This window comes from Rattus norvegicus, chromosome 6 (assembly GCF_021556685.1).
Source record: "Rattus norvegicus strain SHRSP/BbbUtx chromosome 6, alternate assembly SHRSP_T2T, whole genome shotgun sequence".
NCBI classification, from domain to species: Eukaryota; Metazoa; Chordata; class Mammalia; order Rodentia; family Muridae; genus Rattus; species Rattus norvegicus.
In genome coordinates this window covers 97,941,951-97,961,855 of record NC_141539.1, presented here as the reverse complement: position 1 = coordinate 97,961,855, position 19,905 = coordinate 97,941,951, and the positions used below count along the sequence as shown (strand labels likewise).

Sequence of the window (19,905 nt, the reverse complement as noted above, 5' to 3'; positions counted from 1 at the left end):
AATTCCCTGTAATGTGTTCACAGGATCATGCAGTTTTTGAAAATTTGTAAAAAATAAATAATGTGATTTGCTACAGTAGACAATTGTACCTTTCCACTCTCCCGCCATTTTCTCTTTGCTGGCTGATGCTGGAATAACCATGGTCCCTGGAAGAAAGGAAGAGATCATTTGGTTTCAGGGCGTATGTTTTTTATGGTTCACTGAGGCTTCTGAGTAACACTGCTAGCTGCTGCAGTGCAGAAAGTCTCCTGGGAATATCTCCAATATCCAACGAGCTGATCTATGCCAGGAACACATAAGGTCTCTGATTACAACCTTACCAGTGAGTATTGTCCCTCCAAAGATGGTTTCAGGTGGGTTATGGTGCAAGAAGCTGAAAAGAAGCATCCTGAAAGCCTACTACTTAAATATGAAAGAAATGTCATCGAGGCTTTCAAAAAATAATATACGAACTTATCATTAGTAAGCTAAGGTGATGACAAGATATTTCCAAACTGCCAATAAAAAGCATTTGGTCAATCCACCTTGAAAACCAAATTACCGCTCTGTTAAGTTTACTGCAATATTGTTACCAAAAAAGAAACCATCAGGGAGCAGAAAGAAAAAGCAGGGTAAAATTATCCCGGTGGTGTGGAGGGCAGGTGTAAAATGATTTTGTTATTTGTCTGGAGTCCGTATTTTATTTGCTAGACCAAAACCCTTGAAATTCTTTATTTTGCATATTCTGTTTTTTTCTCTCATGCAAATGTAACATACAGTATGTAGCCTATTGTGTCTGTCATATTTTGAGGGCTTATGCATGTGGTAGCATACATCACAGTTTCTCTTTTAACTTTGATTTTCATTTATGTGCGTCCTTGACTGAAGGAGCCCGTGGAGGGCAGAAGAGTGTCAGATCCCCTGGAGCAGCAGGTACAGCTGAGAGTCACCCTGTGTGGCTGCTGGGAACTCACATCTGGTCCTCTAAAGAGGAGCAGCAAGCGCTCCTAAGCACTGAGCCATCTCCTTAGCTCCCGTTTCACTCTTTTACAGATGTGTACTATTCCATGGCGTGGCTTCACTACATTTTTAAATAGTTCATCAGCTGATGAGCATCTGGGTGGTTTTCGGGTTGTGTGGTTGTTATTCTGAAGAGTGGGCTCTTCGTGTGCATTTCCTCTTAAATGGTGGCTTCTTCTTCTGTTTCTGCTTCTGCTTCTGCTTCTGCTTCTTCTTCTTCTTCTTCTTCTTCTTCTTCTTCTTCTTCTTCTTCTTCTTCTTCTTCTTCTTCTTCTTCTTCTTCTCCTTCTCCTTCTCCTTCTCCTTCTCCTTCTCCTTCTTCCTCTCCCTCTCCCTCTCCCTCCCCCCCCTTTCTCTTGCTGGGGTTTGAACTCAGGGCTTTGGGCATGCTAGTCAAGCACTCTACCACTGAGCCACACTGTATTTTTTTTTTTACCTATAACGTTTGGTTTTGTGTTATTGACCAGGACTTCTTGAAGAATTCCCTTTGAAAGGTAAGTGGTTCCAGGCAGAAAGAAAGATGATACAGGAGTGCATCCATTGTCACCACTGAGAGGCCAAAATATTGGACTCTTCTTCCCAGGGTTAGTAAATAGGAGCTGTTTGGATGGAAGGCCAGCATCAGCTTGCCTGGGGTGTGGCTCAACAGCAGAGCTAAACTTACTGAGCTCTGTGCTCAATCTCCAGCATAGTTAGAGTATGCACAAAATTCAGCAACATTTCAACTTTTTTTTCTTCTTTTTTGGAGCTGGGGACCAAACCCAGGGCCTTGCGCTTGCTAGGCAAGCGCTCTACCACTGAGCTAAATCCCCAATCCCCAACATTTCAGTTATGTAGATGATGAGTATTAGAAACAACCTTTAAAGACAGTTGTGGTGGTGTATGTCAGTAACCCAAAACCTAGGGAGACCCAGGCAGGACATCACATTTTTTAAGTCACCCTGCATTATACAGCAAAGCTTTGTCAAAACAAAAGTAAACCCCATTTAAAAAATCTTATTTTTATTTATCTATTTATCTATTTTGGTGTGTGTGCGAGTACTGCTCACTAGGCTCTGTATGGGAGCTCAGAAGACAGCTGGGAGGAGTTGGTCCTACTGTGTAGCTTCTGGATCTGGGGACCTGGGTCTTCAGGTGTGGCAACAAGTGCTTTACCCAGCTGAGCCATCTTGTTGATCCCAACTCCATTTTTTTTTGGTTCTCCCCCCCCCCCCAGCTGGGGACCGAACCTAGGGCGCTTCCTAGGCAAGCGCTCTACCACTGAGCTAAATCCCCAACCCCCCAACTCCATTTTTTTTCAAGAGCACAAATCTACTTTTATTTATTTACTCTCCATTAGTTTAAATCCGGGATGGGTACAGCATCACACGGATTCTGTGTCCAATGGCCTTTGCAGGAAGGTTGCTTCGGAATTTGGCACGAACCATGCCACTGTTTCCATGGGCCCGAGTTACTTTTCCCCAGATCACTCTGGTTTTGTTTGGTTTGCTTCCAGGAGTCATTGTATTGTTTTTTGCTTTGTACACATAAGCACACCTCTTGCCTAAGTAGAACTCAGTTTCATCTCGGGCATAAACACCTTCAATTTTAAGAAGAGCCGTGTGCTCTCTTTGGTTCCGGAGGCCTCGCTTGTAGCCAGCAAAAATGGCCTTGCACCACAGCCTTCCAGACATACTTGTTTTTTTAGAAGTCCTGTTCCCAGCAGGCCTCCAAAGACGCCAAGATGGCGGAAAGAGCCCAACTCCATTTTTTAAATGGGAACTTAGGGCCTTAAGATGGCTCAGTCATTAGAGGCGTTTGTCATGTGACCTGAATTCCATGCCCCAAACCCATGTGAAGGTAGAAAGAATTGACTTTACAAAGTTGTCTGCGGACATGTTGTACCATGGTACAAGTATATGTGCTTCATACTGACACACACACACACACACACACACACACACACACACACCACAAGAAAAAAATTTAAAATTTAAAAGGGAAATTATATAGCATTTCTTCTCTTTCACATTTAACCAGGAAAGGTGAGGCAGAGGCTCATTCTCTTAGCATCTCTCTGTTCTGTGAAGGGCCAGGAGGGGTGCTTTGCCTGCACTGATCACAGTATTCCTGAATAGCCTTAGCCCTAGTTCATGGAAGTAAAACCCCAAATCTCTGAGAGTTCAATGATTTGTCTAGCTTCATAATGATTGGGGATCTCAGACCAGGTTTGTTGAATCTGCCTTGTCAGGTCCAAAGCCACAGCAACAGACTGCTTAAACATCGCTTTCTTCTTTGGTTGATGCACTATCCAGCTTATATCTCAGATAGTCACGGTTAGTTGCAAAGATACTCTTCAAAGAAGTGTTCTAGTATACATGTTGTATATTTAGCTGAAAATACAAATTATCACAGATCTGTAGAAGGCCAGGGGTATACCCATTATAATAAAATATGCTTTAAATGCTTTAATTTACACAATTATTAGTATTCCAAATTCCTGAGAAGGTTTAACATGCAAAATGAACCAGTTTATCCCTACCCAGACTGTTCCTGGACCAAATTAATGTGTGTGACCTGACACTGGGTGTCTGATTTCATTGTTACAAAATTCAAATCTAGGGGCTGGAGAAATGGCTCAGCAGTTGAGAGCACTCACTGTTCTTGCAGAAGACCTGGATTCAGTTCCCAGCACCCACATGGTGGTTCAAAAACATCCTTAACTCCCGTTCCAAGGGATCCAATGCCTTTTTCTAACCTCTGTGGGAACCAGGTACACAGATAGTGCACATACATACATATATGCAGACAAAACACTCACACACATCAAATAAATAAATCTAAGACAAAAAGAAAAAAGAAAACTCAAGTCTAATCTGTTTTTTGAAAAAAAAAACCATCAAATCAGTATTTTTAGGCTGTAAATGGACAGATTCAGGTTAAAATTACTTCCCAGGAGATAGACAGCCTTATATATTTTTTATCAGAATTTGAAATTATACAGTTCACTGGCTTCTGTTCATTAAAATTTAAAGTCGAGCTGAGTTTTTTACCAGGTAGATTTTCTAGAGGATTTCATGATCTAAGTTAGATTTCCATGAAACCTGTTTGTAGTCTGTCTTAAATTGGTTTAAGCATCAGAGTTGGAGATCAATCTCTATCCCCTGGAAAAGTGGATGCTTAGCCTGTGTTTCTGTTTGTGTCATATATTACTTTTCAATTTGTTGGTCAAGACTGAAGTAGGAGGATAAAAGAAGCAGGTAGAGAAGAGGGGGAGAAAGGAGAGAGGAAAGAGAGTGTGACGAGCGGCTGCTGTAACAGAGATAGAAATAGCCTGGGGAATCAATCCATACTAGAACTGTAGTTTTCATGGTGCTGGAGGCTGGGACATCCAAGATCAAGGCCAAGCAATTTCCGGGTGTTGGGAGGATTCCTGTCTAGTACTGTAAAGTGGTATCTTACTGAGTATTTCCCTATGGGAGGAGAGCTCCTTTCCATGTTCTCTCTCTCTCTCTCTCTCTCTCTCTCTCTCTCTCTCTCTCTCGATTTATTACAACTGTAATAAACAACAGTTGACAGTAAAATGTCTTGATAAAGTGATTCTTTTCATCATTTGAATAAAGGTCCTGTGTGGGCTCCTGGTAGCCTTGCTGAGAGGCCAAAGAGAAATCTGTTTCAGGAAGAATTTCATAACAAGTCATAAATAATGGGGAAACCATAGATAGACCAGCCAACTTGAGATTTGACCCAGGCCACATTCTCATGAGCATTGTCAGAGCTTGGGGTGGGGTGCGGGTGGGGGTGGGGGCTGTTTGCAAGCCTTTCTCCCACCCTTTACCCCTCTCCATCTCTGTGGTTAAAGGGGTAGTGTGTATGGCAGAGGACCAGTTGTACTGGCCTTCACCTTTGGATAGCTCCAGACCCAGCTGCAGTTCTTACAGACTCAGGTCCAGGGTTAGGCTGACAAACGGATAAAAATCCAGGAAAATGGGCATACGGTTCACCTTCACGAGTCTCTCTTTTCTACCCTAGAGACCGCTGTTTTTGTCTTTTGAATTCAGAATGTTTTCCAAATTTCCCATTGATAAATCTTGCAGGAACAGTTCAGAGGGTTAGAGTCTGACAGGGTGAGCAGGGCAAAAGGCTGGAAGTCATAGAAGCCGAGAGCTCGCATCTGATCACAGGCAGAGGCAGAGAGAGCTCTCAGAAGCTCTTTAACAAAGGCTGGAACACCCATTTACTTAAGCACTCCCTAAAGGTGCTACCCATCAAAAACAACTGCGCTGGGGTTTATGGCTCAACGTGGAGGGACGTTTAAAGCACAGCAGTTGTCAGATAGTGTATCCTATCTACCTACTATAGGTAAAACTATCAGAAAATTTCTTTTCAGGTTTAGAAAGTATAACCGATGAGAAATTTTGAGACCCAAGTCTTACTGCTTGGGAAAATGTTGTGTGTGAAGATCATTTTCATGTTATAAACCCTAAACCAGAAAATTCCAAAACAACCCTCCACTACACACCACCACCACATACTTGGAGGGACCACTCAAAATCCTCCCAGAGATCTGAAAAGTTATAGCTCGACATCCAAATCTGCAGGATTGTGATGAACTTGGGGTCCAGCTAGTATCAGTCATCTTTGCTTGTTTGAATGCATTCCTAAGGAGAGCTGTGTAGATCAGAACGGTTTAAGGAAAATATAGTAATTCATGAAGCATTTTGAAAATGTTTATTGAGCAGCTAGTGCTCAGGATAGACTCGGGAAGAACAAAGAGAAATAATATTCAAGCCTTGCCCTTTAGGGCTTACATTCTCTGAAAAGGGAAAGAAATAAAACTCAAATAAAGAAAAGAGTGCTTAAAAACAATACAAATACAAAAGGAGAGGAAGCCCCGACTGACTCAAAAGATTTGGAGGAGGTGATGTGAACCTGATTAGGTTGACAGATTAGCAGTCCAGGTATGGGGTAGCATTCCTGCAGACAAACCGCCTAACCGGAGGGGACTGAGGGCTGAGGTAAGGGGTCTCTCAACTACTTGTGACCATTCTGGGATCTTGCTCATAACCCTTTGTCTTAGGAGGTGGTGGGGTCGAAAAACAAAACCAGACGGTGGTCTCAAGGTAGAGCCCATTTAAAATGTCTGAGGCACTTAATGGCAGGATCAAGCCTGAGGAAGTAGCAGTCTCCTAAAAAATAATGTGTGTCCCCGTGGTCTGCCATGCCTAAGCTTCTGCACAGTGGGTGATAGCACCGGCTTTCTCTCCTTGTCGCGTTACCTGAGTCCAGAACTAAGGCGCCAGCTTCGTGAGGCCAGAAGTCCAGGCCGGACCCGCCTAGCTCAGGCGGTTCTCCCCACAGCCTCGGGTGCTGCCCAGACTTGCTGGAGGGTCTCCGGTCCGCGCCCCGGCAGCGGAGCGCAGCGCCATCCCGGGCACTCGGGGGCGCGCGCCTGTGCACGCTGTAGCGGACCTTCGAGCCTCTGCCCTCACCTCGGTTTTCTTTAACCGAGCCCCCACGTTTGGGGAAGACTCTGTCCGGGAGCTTGCGGAGTGCGGCAGAAGCGGCTCAATGCCTCCATTGGGTGAGCTTTCCCGGGCGCCGGGCGCTAAAGGTGGGTACGCGCAGTGGGCTCTCCCCACAGACTGGCAGGCCGATCCTGGAGGACGGACCGGGCCACCCCTTCTCGGGGACCCACGCTCCCGCGGCCGAGACATCGCAGGTCTGCAGGGGGCCTCACGGCCGCGCGCCGAGCTCCAGGGGAGGCGCCCGGGCCCGCTCGCGGACAATGACCCGGGCTCCCCTCGCCGCCGCCCCCTCGCAGCCCGCGGGCAAACCCATTAGCCATTCAGGCCGACAAAGCCCCGCGGCCCAGCGCTTTGTCCCGCGGGGCCCCGGGCCGCTGTCATTAGCCCTGATTACGCTGAGCCGCCTGACAGCCCCGCTGGCCGCCCGGCGGACCCCCGTTCCCTGCTGCCGGTCTCACAATGGGAGCGGAAATCGGCCGCGCTGGGGTCCCAGCTGAATAGAGCGAGAAGCTGCAACTCCCCTCCGCCCGCCCCATTCACCCGCACTTCGGATACAATATTTTTTTCCTTTTTGTAAAAATTGGAGAGAGAGAACGAGGTCAAGGAAGACTTTGCTGGAGCTCTTTGCCTGTCATTTGTTTAATGTAAACAAAGAGCAAGCCCTCGCCCACCCCTAGCCTCCCCCTCCCCTCTTGATTTTTATAAACAAACGTGTAGGGAGGGGGGGGAGCGCTGGGGGAGCGGCGGAATAGGTGGTTACAGTGGGGGCGAGAGGAGCCGAGCATTTGGAGAGCTTTTTGGGTGGTTGAGAATGGCGAGACGCCAAAGAAGAGCCAAGTTGAGGCCGAGGTAAAATCCTGGCTTTGGTCAGGTCTGTTGAAATGTAAAAAGGCTTCTTTCGCCTACGCTGGACTAAGTGCTTTTGAGAAAATTGTGACAAGAGAGTCAGAAGAAAGAAAACATGCTCTTTGGACAATTCCCTCGATTCAGAACCTTTATTGGAGCCTTTCTATTGCCTCGATTTTTAACGCAGCTTAGGCTAGGATAAAATTGATTTTTTTTAAAAAAGAAAATTTTCATAATACGTGTTTATGGGCTGATTCAGGTGATTAGATAAGTAGATGTTTGAAGGTCTGGCCTAATTTCCAACCTGGGGTCATTCCAAGAATTAATCACAGAGCAATTACGTGACACCAGATTTCCGGTACACATTCAAAAATATCTTTCGAACAATGTTGGTGCCCCAAGATTTCAACATGAAATCAGATTAATAAATCTGCATGTTTTTGAAGCATTATAACTACTTTAAATGTAATTCTTGGGCAGCTTGTTAATTTAGGTAAATAATATATTTAAAAGCCTTCACCAATGCAGATAGGGAAACATTTTCCGTAAGGGCCATTAAACGTTGTTCCATACAGAGAAAGCTTAGTTTCTGAGGCTTGCTCTATTTCCGGAGAGAGTAGATGTTTCCTTCTGTTTCAGTCATTCGAATATGGCGAGTAGGTTAGGATTTTTATAATCTCAAATTCTTGTACATCAGTTTACTAATTAGTTCTTTCCTTCTTTTCTACTTGACCTGGGATCACAAAAAATAAGAAATGAAATTTGCCAGTGAGCCTCTCCAATTACTGGTTCTGGATCATCTATAACTGAAATGAGAGGAGACAGAGCTGGACTGTAAGATTGAGAGCCAGGAATTTCCCATTGAAGCGCAATCCTGCTAGGCTGATTCTAGACTAGGGTGAGGTGAGAGAACCTCGGGTGAAATATGTTGGTGTTTTCTGAAACACTCTGTGTTAAAAACAAAAACCTCACCGTGTAGACATGGCTAGCCTGGAGCTCACCTTGTAGGCCAGACTGATCCTAAACCTCCCGAGGTCTGCCAGTTAGAGTCACAATACCACCACTAACCAAGGGTACAAAATTAAGGAGCTACTCAGTTTCAGGTCGCTATGGGTTGTCACTCTCAGGACCAGGAAAAGGAATATTTTCTTAGCATTTGCACTCTCCTCTGGTGCCCCAGACTGCTCCTTGGCAATCAAAGTACTACCAGGGACTTTAGAAATCAGCAGAGGTAGCATGGACCACTGTAGTGCGTTGGTTCAATTTGAGAATTACCTATTCAATCACAAATGCTCCCTAAACTTGTCCATCTACTGCTCTTTTGCTATGACAGTTTCAATTTGCAAAGATTTTCTAGATAAGGAACATTTGGACAGTGATGATAATTTTAAAGCCCACAGAAGCCAGCTCTGCTTAAGTGACATACAAACATGCATGCATGTATGCATACATTCATACAAACACACATACATACAAACATACATACATAAACATACATGCGTACATACATTAGCCTTTTCTCACATCCCTGGCTTCCAATAGTCACTTGACTATCTATTGTCTTTTGTAACTTCATTTTTCATTTGTTTGGTACTTTAACCTTTTTTGCCTTCAGAAACATTAGCAGGTGTTTGTTTGACCTGTGGAATACCTTTTAGGACAGAGAGGTGAATTAAAAGAACTCTAACTGGGTGAGAAGTCCAGCTCAAGTGATTTAAAGATCAATGTCAAATTTTGTAATGTGCAATCCATTTTACTAGAGAAAGCAAAATCTTAGATTATCTGAATATTATTTACTTTCTTAGTGCAAAAATGGTAGTGTGTGTGTGTGTGTGTGTGTGTGTACGCCTGCACGTGCATGTGGTATATACCTGTGTATGTAAAAAGAACAGTTACATGCTAACAATATTTTATATTTTAACTAAGGTTACTCCCAAGGCAATGAAGTTCCTGATGAATTGTTTGCATGTTAAATGTAGAGAGCATTGATTTAGAAAATGCCTGTCATTTCTCTGTAGCTTGCTTTCTGGTCAATATATAACCTGTATACTGATTTCTCTTGGTAAAAATAATTTACTTGACTAAAACCCATGTCTGAAGCAGGAAGATGCTAGTCTAGTTACTGACAAGCTCTCCGATCTTTTTTAATGGTCTTGATAAAAACTGCATGCATTAGTAAAATTCTACATGCTCTATATGCTCGCCCCACGATCATGAGTGCGCACACACTTCTTCTGAGTGGGCGAGGGCCTCAAACAAAATGGAAACACTTTTTTTATCATAAAATTCTCACGCACGTCTTTGCATTTTTTTTGTAAAATAGGATTCATTGCCTGAGTCTAGAATTTGTCTTCTCGAATTGTTCTTGAAAATCACTAACACTTAATAAAAATGATGAGGTGGGCAAACCATGATCACCCGTGTGCGGAATGTAAAGCGCTGGCGTGGACGGCGGGACGGCGTATCTATGCTCCAAATTCTGGGACAATGACAATGTGCATATGTTTGTGTATACATATGCTACACTTTTATACAATCCGATGTGGCCAGTGGTTAGCGGTTTATCCGTGGTTGTTTAAAAATAGATACTGAGATATCAAAGGAAATAGAGAAGTCAGAGAGACTATTTGGACAGGATTCCATCCTGCATGCCCGGTAAAGGGAATACGAGTGATTTTTTAAAATCTGAGATAGCAGCTCCCTTCATTAAGAAAGGTTACTCACCAAGGTGTTTTATTATTTGGCTTCTTCACACAGAATGCATGAGCTCGCTCATTTAGAACAGCAAGTTCCCCAAGCTACAGAGAAACCTATCATGGAAGTCTTTTAAATAAGTAAATAAACAGCATATATATGTTTTGTTTTGTTTTTTTTAAAAAGAAACCTTCAAAGGAAAAGTTATACATACATATATATATATATAACACCGTCCTTTCGACAAATGAAATACCCACAGGAGACTCAAGGGCAGGCGCTCAGCGTGCAGTTCTGTTCCAAATGAGTCTTTGCAGCCAGATCCTCCAGGAAAAGCAACGTGAAGAGAAATGGCATTGGGTCAGGCCTCACCGCACGCCCCAGAGTTGCGATAGAAACTCCCTACAAGAGCAGTTTAGGCCCGCCGGTCCCTGGCCACGGGGCCAGCGTCGTATTTGCTGGTCCGGTCCTCTCTTATTTTGTGCATCTGATTTTTACACTGGATTCTGTTTCTAAGTGTGATGAGTGAACAGGTCAGATGTCGCACTCGCTGTCGCTGGATGTGATGGAGATGGCCGAAGTGGCCGCCTTGCTGGACAGACTGGCAGCAGGACTGGAGGCGACGCCCAGCACCTCTGGCGTGCCCTCACCCTCCGAGCGTAGCACCCGCCCGGGGCCCTGCGACAGAACCTGTTGCTGGAGTCTGGAGGGTGGGGGAGGAAGGGACACCGGTCACAGCAAGAAATCAAGCCGCCACATTATCCCCCTTTTCTCTGACCCGTCTACCCCCAGCTCCTTGTCTAGACTCTTCCTCAGACCTTGACAAGCTGAGGAAGGTGAAGCGAGCTACCGGGCTTGGACCAATGCACAGCAGCTCCTTCGGGGAACTCGGCAGTTGCCCCATTCCGTTTCCTGGCTCACTAGGGATTTCGCCTTAGCCTCCCCAAATCTTTCTCATTTGTCACCCATCGTTAGGAGATTTCCTGGAGGATTGTCAGAAACCCTCCAGTGCAAAGAGGGACAGATAAGGCTGCAGGACTGGGATTCCTTTCCTAAATGGACATCTCCCTACGGTTCATGCCTGAGACTGGAGGTTGCTTGAAGAGTTTAGGCCTGAGTTGCAAGATCCACACGCTGGAGAATGAACGGCATGAGCCAACTAGCTTGCTCGGTTGAGATAGGGCAGTTGCTGTGTGATGAGGGAAACCCGGCTTTCTGCCTCTTAGAATCTGAGACCCTCTGAAAACGGAACCTTTTCTAGAGCATCAGGGAAAGGATGCAGCCAGGATTTAAAAATAAAGCTAACTGGATAGGCTTCACTTGACGAAAGCCTGGATCCATGCTGGTAAAAATTAGCTTTGGGCCTCTGGATTTCTGATTGATCCTGGGCTTTTAATCTCTCTCTTCCCCTCCCTTGTTTCCCCAAACTACAGCGATACCTTAGTTTAGTGACCCACACCATCTGCTGCAGTGACCCCCAAAGCCCCAAGAACCAGGGGGGATGGTGGGGAACTAGGAGCCTGCATAGGAATCTAGAGCACAGTGAGCTCATAAACCCAAGACAGACTGCATCCCCAACTCCCCCTGAATCTGAGTACCCAGACTCCAGGTAAAGGCGCCGCCAAGAATGCCTTCTCCCGTCCCACCCCGGTGTGCACCAAGCCTAGGGGCCTCCTGGTACTGACCTGTTCTTGGCTGCAGCTGCCCGGTCTCTTTGTCTGCGGTTTTTGAACCAGTTGCCCACCTGCGTGGGGGTCAGTCCGGTTGCTTGGGCGAGCTCTCGCTTTTTGCTGGGGTTGGGATATGGGTCCTGAAGGTACCACTCTCGAAGCAGGTGCCGTGTGCGCTCCTTGAAGCAGTGAGTCTTCTGTTCGCCATCCCAAATGGTCCGCGGCAGCGGGAACTTCTTCCTTACCCGGTACTTGTCTACTGGCCCCAGGGGTCGTCCACGCAGCTTCTCTGCCTCCTGGTAATGAGCTTCGAGCCACAGTGCCTGCAGCTTGGCGTGCGATTCCTTAGTAAACTTATGATTTTCTAGAATGTGGTAGAGCTCGCGGTAGTTGCCACCGTGGAAGGCCACGATGGCTCTCGCGCGCAGCACCGACTCATTTTTGTTGAGGGCCTCACAGGCTGCCGGGGCCACGGGCAGCGACCACAGGAAGCGACCGAGGCGCTCCACGTCGCCGCTTTCCTCCAGGGTCTCGCATACCCCGGCTACTTGCTGGGGGCTGAAATTCAAAATGGGCAGCTGGAACATCGAGGCTGCGCGGGCGCCCCGGGCGGGACAGGCAGCAGATGCCCGCCGGCCGAGCGGGGTGCGGCTGGGGGTTACAAAGTCGGGGGGGAGCCTTCCCGCCTGGAAGAGATGTGGGTTGGGTTCGGCTGCGCTTGCTCAGCTAGGACACGCCAGCCAGCTAGATCGCGCCGCTACTGGGGTGGGCGGATTGGAGACACGGGCGCCATGGAGACCCCCTGTCAGTCACTAGGCAGCTCTGCCAATCAATGCTGCGACTAGCGCGCCCCAGCCATTTCAGCACCTCCCTAGAATCGACAGCGCCCGCGGTTTGCCGGGAGACTGCTCAGCGTTTTACTGACCTGAAGGATGAAAAAGAGGTAGGAGTGGCTGGAACACACACGAAATCCGCCGCGACTCACCCTCCGGGCTCCCCCAGTCCGGCCCCTCCCCCTTGTTTTCCCACCAGAGAGGCAGGATGCTGCTGCAGGAATTCACTTTTGGAGTGATGCTGTGCTTGGGTCGAAAGGACTCCAGAGGACAAAAGAGGACTGGGCAAAAACAAACCCTTTGAGAACTCCTAAGTTTAAACCTAGGGCAGTGGCAATCCCCCACGCCCCGGGGAGCGTACGCACCAAAGGGACAGGGAGGGAAGAGGATCTTTTCATTTTTCCCCCAGGCACCCATTCCTGCCTGCCTGCCGCTTACCACTTTCCAGCTGCCAAAGCAGCTGCATGGGAAGCAAGCCTGAAACAGAAGGAACAGGACCAAAGAGATCTGTAGACGAGGTCAGTTTGGACTCTAACTTCACTCCCTTCAAAGGTTCCTGAAATTATTTTAAATGGCGGCAAGGACACACACACACACACACACACACACACACACACACACACACACACGACAACTAGGTGCTAGTCACGGAGTCTAACTCCAAGAAAGGGAAGCTGTAGGGGCTTCTGACCCAAATAAAGTTATACTACATAGTCCCCCTCTCCAGTTCAGTGGACTTGAACAAATGGGCAGCAGCTACATCTAGAGTGAGAAGCCATTCTTAGGTCAAGACAGCAACTTAAAAGCCTACTTCAAAGATCTTTTTAGAACAAATTTGATTCTCTCATGGCAGGCTGATTTTTCCTCTGCCTAGAACTTACAATTCCTGGGGTGGACATAGAAATCGTGACTTTTTAGATCAGAAGTGCCAGCTAGATAAAGGGGAGGAGACTTAAGGTGGCAAGGCAGAGTGGTCAGAGCCACAGGGCACTGACCCCTCCTGCAGAGAGCATGGGCCTTTTTTGGCACTCTGCCTTCTGGCCAATAGATTGAATTGGCAACATTTATTGATTCCCAATTGACATCTACATCATACTGCTTTCTGGGGCTTCCGTCAAGGAAACCACGATCTCATGTAGCCGTTGATGAGGTTTATTATTTGGTAGAAAGGAAATACTGGGTACAGGTGCCCCCCCAAAAAAAACCAGACGACAAAATTCATCCCCGAATTGGACTGTGCCTAGCTGTCTTTTCTTTAGTATCAAGTACACTTTGTACGCGGCTTGTACAGACTGAGTAAATCAGAAGGCAGATAGATAGCACAGATGGTTGGATGTGTCGGGTCAGATCACACCACGCCTGAGTGCGGGGTAAAGCTCGTTCTGACGGAAAACCCTGATATTATTTTCACAGATCTTCACAGTTCACTGGGGGGGGGGGGCAGTAGAGGGGAAGGGGCGGGAAAAAGCCCTGCAACCATTTCCATCATTTCTGTGAGATCGCCAGCCGCCTCATCCGAGTGGCTTTCTTCTGAAGAGCTCATTTTCTTGAAGTGCTACGGGGTAGGGGCAAAATAAGGACGATGATGTAGTGAGAAAACACAAACCTTCTCTGCCTGGGAGCGACTTCTAAATCAAGCCCAGGGACACATTCTAGTGAGAAATGAGGCATACCGGGGTCTTAGCCCTCTAGAGGGAGAAGGAGAGAGAATCTGTGGCGCAGAAAAGGCCCTAGGGCCTTGAGGACAAAGCGGGGGTGGGGTGGGGTGGGGGGGTGGGGGGGGTGGGGTGGGGATCAAGCAGGACTTCAGGAAACAACAGTTTTCCCCTCTGGTCGTGGAAGAAAAGCATACCCTAGCTCGGGTTTGTGGGCCTTTTCCCTCTTTTCGCAGGGCGGCAGAATAGCTTCACCACCATCTTGCATTCTTGGATACCAGGCTTCGACTCTATCCGACCTACAGTCTACGCCCAGGCCCACCCGCAGGTCACCGTGCCTCTCCCAGCACCCTTTGCAAGAGTACAAAATTTAAAAGCTGCAGTTTGCCGGGGCAGGGGCGACATGGACAGAGATTTTTTTCCCTTAACCTATGTGAGCAAGTCGTTTTAATTTTCCGAGTCAAGACGCCCCATCCGGGAAATGGTAATATTTATCGTATTGCCCACTTCTTGAACAACAGCTCCATAAATATGAGATAAGAGGACTTTGGCCTTTGCGTGTTTGAAGTCTCGGCGGGAAGCTGGGGCTCAAGGTCCGGTTGGCTGTGGGAAGACAACCAGAAAGTGCAGGCAGAGAGAGTTTGGCGGGTGGGTGCCTGGTTACACCGCAGGAGGACCCTGGAGGCAGGGCTCTGGGGCCTGAGATCCGATCTTCCGCTCTCCTTAGGGACTTAATTTAAATTTAGTAACTCAAAAGAAATAAAAGGACCTAAGTCACCTTGGAGTCACCTATTTGTTCCCTGGATTTGGATTCACTTGGAGAAAAACTGGAAGACAAGGGGGACAATCCCATCCCGGGGAAAGAGGGAGCTTGGGGGGGCGGGGTGGTAGTTGGGGGCGCTTCTTAGAAATGACTTGGCTGTACAAAAAAAAAAAAAAAAAAAAAAAGACTAGGCAACTCTCACCCTACCAGCAAGCTCTCAGAGCCTGCGCTTGCCAGGCAGAAAGCTACACCTTCCCACTGACTTTTCTTAATTAAAAGAAAAAAGGTGTTTAAACAAAACAAAACAGAGGAGCAGTGTGACAATTCTCTAGTGACACCCTCTTCACTCTCCATTTCGTTATTTAATTTTATTTTTGCAGCAACCCTATTGGGGTGCCTTCTACTCCATGCTTTACAGGGAGACCCGCAAGAGATGTTGATTGCTGTTAGTTTTAGTTTGAGGGCGAGATGTCGAGGAAAATACGTAGAGGTGATACCCAAGGGTAGATTATAACTGTTCAGATTTAGATGCGACTCCTTGCCCCAGCGTGTGCGGTAAATCTTCTGAATTTAGTCTTTTGTGTAGTAGGGGCTGGCCATGGTTCTGCACTTACGAATTTTCTTTCTTTCTGGGGCAGAGAGGCGCAGATGCTCACAGGAGCTCACACTTCCAGGGAGCGCAGTGCTTAGAAGTCAACACTTTTACTGAGTTCCAACCTCAGCTTTGTTTTGTCTGCCTCTAACTGTTCCTAACTGCAGTCCCTGAAAAATAATGGTGTGTTCCCCCAACCTCGCCACACTTTGAATAGTCAGAGGCTTTAAGAATGTGGTAATTGAATCTATCTGAATTCCTTACTAAGGGCGTTTGCTGCATGTGAGAGTCACAGTCTGGAGGACAATGAGGTCCCGGTCTTTTGTGTGTCCCTTTGGACTTTTGGAGATTTTAATTTTCCTTTTCCCTTTCAAAGCCTGATGCTGACCAAAAGAAAAGAAAAGCTACTTTTTGTTTGTTTTTGTTTTTTAATCTTTCATATCTCTAATTAAAATTTTTTATTAAAAATAATTACTCAAAAACATCTCATTGATAGCAAAAATAATCTAGAAAGTGTCGAAGTGTCGAAAGGTAGTCTTTGAAGTGGCAGTATGAAAATTTCATAACTTTCATTTAGTCCTTAACTTAATATTCTGAATTCTCAATGAGACTGTCCACAGAGAGGTGCGTGTCTGTTGATGCCTTCGCTGGTACAGACCTTCAGATTATGCAGTGAATTCTAGATCCTAAAGTACATACAAACTGTCCTAAAACAAAACACCTTCCCAGGTGGGTCGCCGGCATCTCTTCTCTAGGGACGCATCTTGTAACAGAGAGCAGAGAGGGCCCTCTTTGTCACCTACCCCTGAGGATAAACAGATGCTGCCTTTGCCATCTTTTTGCATTTTGAGTCTCATTTGTGGTGGATTCAGGCTGTTTGCATGAGGATTTGAATTTAAGCAGAAGAGTATGTCGTTAGTTCTAGCCCTCGTAATAGAATAGCTTAGGTGCGCATGCGTGTCTTTCTCCTGCTTCTTTAAGGCAAGCCTCAAAGTGGACATTGCTAACCACAGGGTCTCAATGCTTACTGAAGGTTATGTATCAAATGGATCTGGAGGATTGGTGCTTAGCTATGTGACGAGCCTATGATTTGTCAACACAGTATTATCAGTAATAAAACATTGATTGACTGAAAGAATGATTAAGTCATAGTTCTCTGCTGGAACATATTTCCTTCCTCCAACACCCCCCCGTTATAATTTAACAGTATAATTTAACATTTTCTCCATTGTTATTAACTTACCTCTTCCTTTTTCCTCACCACTTTCACATCCCAGATCAAAATATTTTTTAAAAATACCCATAATGGGAAGTCAGGGTGGCTCATGGATAACCCTTCTTGCCACAGAGCCTGACAACCTCACAACAGTCCCCAGATTCCACATAGAGGAAGGAGAGAAGCAACTCCTACCAGTCATCTTCTGACCTTTAAACACATACTGGGGTAGGCCAAGCAGGTGTGCATGCGCGGGCACACACACACACACACACACACACACACCCTTAATAAATATTGTAACTTTTCTGAATTAATCTCCTCGGTTCGCAGAAAACACTTTTAAAAGTTGCATTATAAAAAATACACAACATCTTACCTCCTAAGTAGCCACATTCTCCTGAAAGAAGTCTTACTTTTTCCTCCCACCACTTCCAGGACACGTTGACAATATCCAAAGACATCTGGAGAGCCAGAATTTAGTGACCGAGCCAGAGCCAGAGCTAACACTGGAACAGAAGATCCCCTGACAACGAACAACAATAACATCGCTTCTAAGAACTCCAGCATCAAGGGTTTTGAAAGTGAACAATGTATGAAGCCTTGCTAAGGTTCTGCTTACTCTGTGGGTGGATTGCTTGCAGAGGAATCAGTCCAAGCCCTGCCTTGAATTTATCTATTGTATTTATGTGTATGAATGTTTTGCCTATGTGTATGTTTGTGAACCAAATCTGTGTCTGAGGTCTGAAGAGGTTAGAAGAGGATGTTGGATCCCCTGGAACTGGAGTTATAGATGGTTATGAGTCACCATGGAGGTGCTGGAAGCTGAACCCCGGTCCTCTGCAAGAGCAACAAGTGTTCTTAACCCCTGAGCCCTCTCTCCAGCCTTGGAATCAGTAAACTTCCTATTGTACCTTTTTTGTAGGCCACATTAATAAAATCAGTTTGTAGGACCCACTTTTTTCTTAAAATTTACTGTAGTTGTTGTCTGTAGTCATGTTTATATGCCCCCCAAAAACCCCACTGTGATCAGAATAAGTTTTTCTTTCTGACATTATGGTATCTATGGTCTTTGAGTAATTTAGGACAGAAAGAGGTAGGTCTCTCTCCATTTTACAAAAACCAAAGATTACCCACATTGCACATCTAATTAGTGGCAGACAGAGGAATACAACACCCTCAGATTTCTAACCATTGCACGTCCTGCTCTTTCTGCTCAAGGGAGATGGTTTAATTGTAGCAGAGGCCAGGGCAGAAGGTCTGAACCACACACACAGGTAACTGACCCTCCATATACACAGGTCAGCACTGTGACTTCAGCACCTGAAGCACTCTAATTCAAGGAAGGGAGGTAGATTTAAACTGTCTTGGATATAACCCTCGCCACTCCCCAAAGAGACCCTGAATCTAAATGTGGCTTTGGGACTCCATTGTCTTCTTCGGAGACCGGAAACTGCTGGAGTCTGGGGCTGGCTCTATTGAAGAGTTTTTCCTGAGTCAGCATACTGTCCACTGGAAAGGCGAACTGAATACAGCCTCGGGGGACAAGAGATTGGACTTGAGGTGTTGTAAGGCTGGGTTTAAGTGAAAAAAAAAAACCCTCTGAACTCTTTTGTCAGGTCTTTCAAAAGAATAACAGTGATGCTCACAAACACTTCTATAATTAACAAGCTGTCAACATTTTCTATTGCATTTACAGAAGTCGATTACAGACCTCAGAATGGTGATAAATGTTTCTTTAGGTCTGAAATGTTAGCCTTCATCTTCTTTTCAGCCTAGGGGCAATTTTTGAAACCAATTTTGTTTCAATCATTTTGGATCAGTTGTGCGGTAATTTTGGAAGTGCAGATGCTCCAGGCCTACCTATTGAAATAAAGATTTTTAAATGGAAACACAGAGAGGAGGCTGCTTAAGCCCCAGTAGGACCAGCTGCAAAGCTCTGCTAGGGAATTATATAGGCAGGCAGAGGAAACGGAATTGCAAAAAAAATTAAAGGATGGAGAAATGTGTGTGTGTTTCTTTAAGAGCAGATTTCCCACCCCCCCCCACCTTGAGTCCTTTTCTCTGTTTTGAAAAAAGGAACGTAAGAAAATTTATTTAAAAAGTTATTAACGCTGGGGTTGATCTGTTTTATAAGTTTAAATATTTATTTTTATTCTTCCTTTAGTGAATTTTCTTCTATATCTTTTCTATTTCTTTACCATTTGCTACTTGTCACAATCTTGTGTGTGTGTGTGTGTGTGTGTGTGTGAGAGAGAGAGAGAGAGAGAGAGAGAGAGAGAGAGAGAGAGAGAACTTATTCCTTAATGAGTGCTAATGATTATTTTTCGGTGGTATAATAATATGTTACTTTCTCTCTTTTCTACTTGGTCTGTTCCATGGCTCCCTCCATCTGCCCGATAGTCTCCATTGCTAAGAACTTCCTCAGTAGACTAAGCTTAACTTTGTGAGGTAGACAAAAACAAATATTCATTCCTGAAAAGACGGGAGGAAGGAGGGCCTCAGAGCAGAGGAATTGAGTCATTGTACTGGTGCTTTAGGGTAGCAATGCTCTCACACTAGCATTTCCAGGAGCCATGAAACAGTAGATGCAGGGGACTTCAGATGGTTTTTGCAGCCCCAATTTTCTTATCTACTGAATAAAGTAATCCTTAGACGGGAAGTGCAGGGCTAAGTGAGATATGAATGACTGTCCTTTGCACAGTGTCTGACATCATACATTTCAACCAGAATTAGTTCCCCTTTTGTGACTGAACCGTTGACTGAGTCTAGCAATTAGGCCTTTTGTATTGTCTTCATGATGGCTGACTTTCCATTTGGTGGTTGACTTTGCTATCTTTTGCTGTTGTCTTTGGATCCCTGGAAACTTTCTTTAAATTAAAAAAAAAGATTTATTTTATTTTATGTACATGAATTTGCCTACATGTAGTAAAAGTGTGTACCACACACATGCCTGACACCTACAGAACTTCAGAAAAGGATGTTGGGTCTTCTGGAATTGGAGTTACAGATGGTTTTTAATCACTTTGTGAATGCTGGTAATTGATCCAGGTCCTGTGCAACAAATGCACTTAACCACTGAGCCATCTTTCCAGCATCTCATAGCCTTCAGAGCAAGGGTTTGTCCAAG

The 19,905-nt window shown here is 45.6% G+C and overlaps 1 protein-coding gene, 1 long non-coding RNA gene and 1 pseudogene across 7 annotated transcripts; 1 reads left to right on the top strand and 2 right to left on the bottom strand.

The window, feature by feature from the left end:
- Positions 1-2,305: 2,305 nt before the first annotated feature.
- Positions 2,306-2,736, bottom strand: Rpl35al8 (ribosomal protein L35A like 8; annotated as a pseudogene). Its single transcript, XR_015622455.1, has one exon. The product of XR_015622455.1 is annotated as a ribosomal protein L35A like 8 (transcript).
- A 2,996-nt stretch (positions 2,737-5,732) lies between these two features.
- LOC148005311 (uncharacterized) lies at positions 5,733-17,746 on the top strand. 5 transcript variants are annotated; one of them, XR_015622457.1, is made up of 3 exons: positions 12,581-12,659; positions 12,959-13,067; positions 14,441-14,981. It is a non-coding gene; the product is annotated as an uncharacterized LOC148005311 (long non-coding RNA). The 5 variants fall into 5 exon arrangements; XR_015622458.1 differs by lacking the exon at positions 12,581-12,659 and adding an exon at positions 17,214-17,746 and having other exon boundaries at positions 12,677-13,067; positions 14,441-14,688; XR_015622459.1 differs by lacking the exons at positions 12,581-12,659; positions 12,959-13,067; positions 14,441-14,981 and adding exons at positions 5,733-6,592; positions 17,214-17,746.
- Six6 (SIX homeobox 6) lies at positions 7,487-12,466 on the bottom strand. The gene is given in 2 exon segments (NM_001108032.1): positions 7,487-10,749; positions 11,732-12,466. Coding segments are annotated over 2 exon segments (741 nt in total). The 5' UTR covers positions 12,304-12,466; the 3' UTR covers positions 7,487-10,580.
- Positions 17,747-19,905: the final 2,159 nt, after the last annotated feature.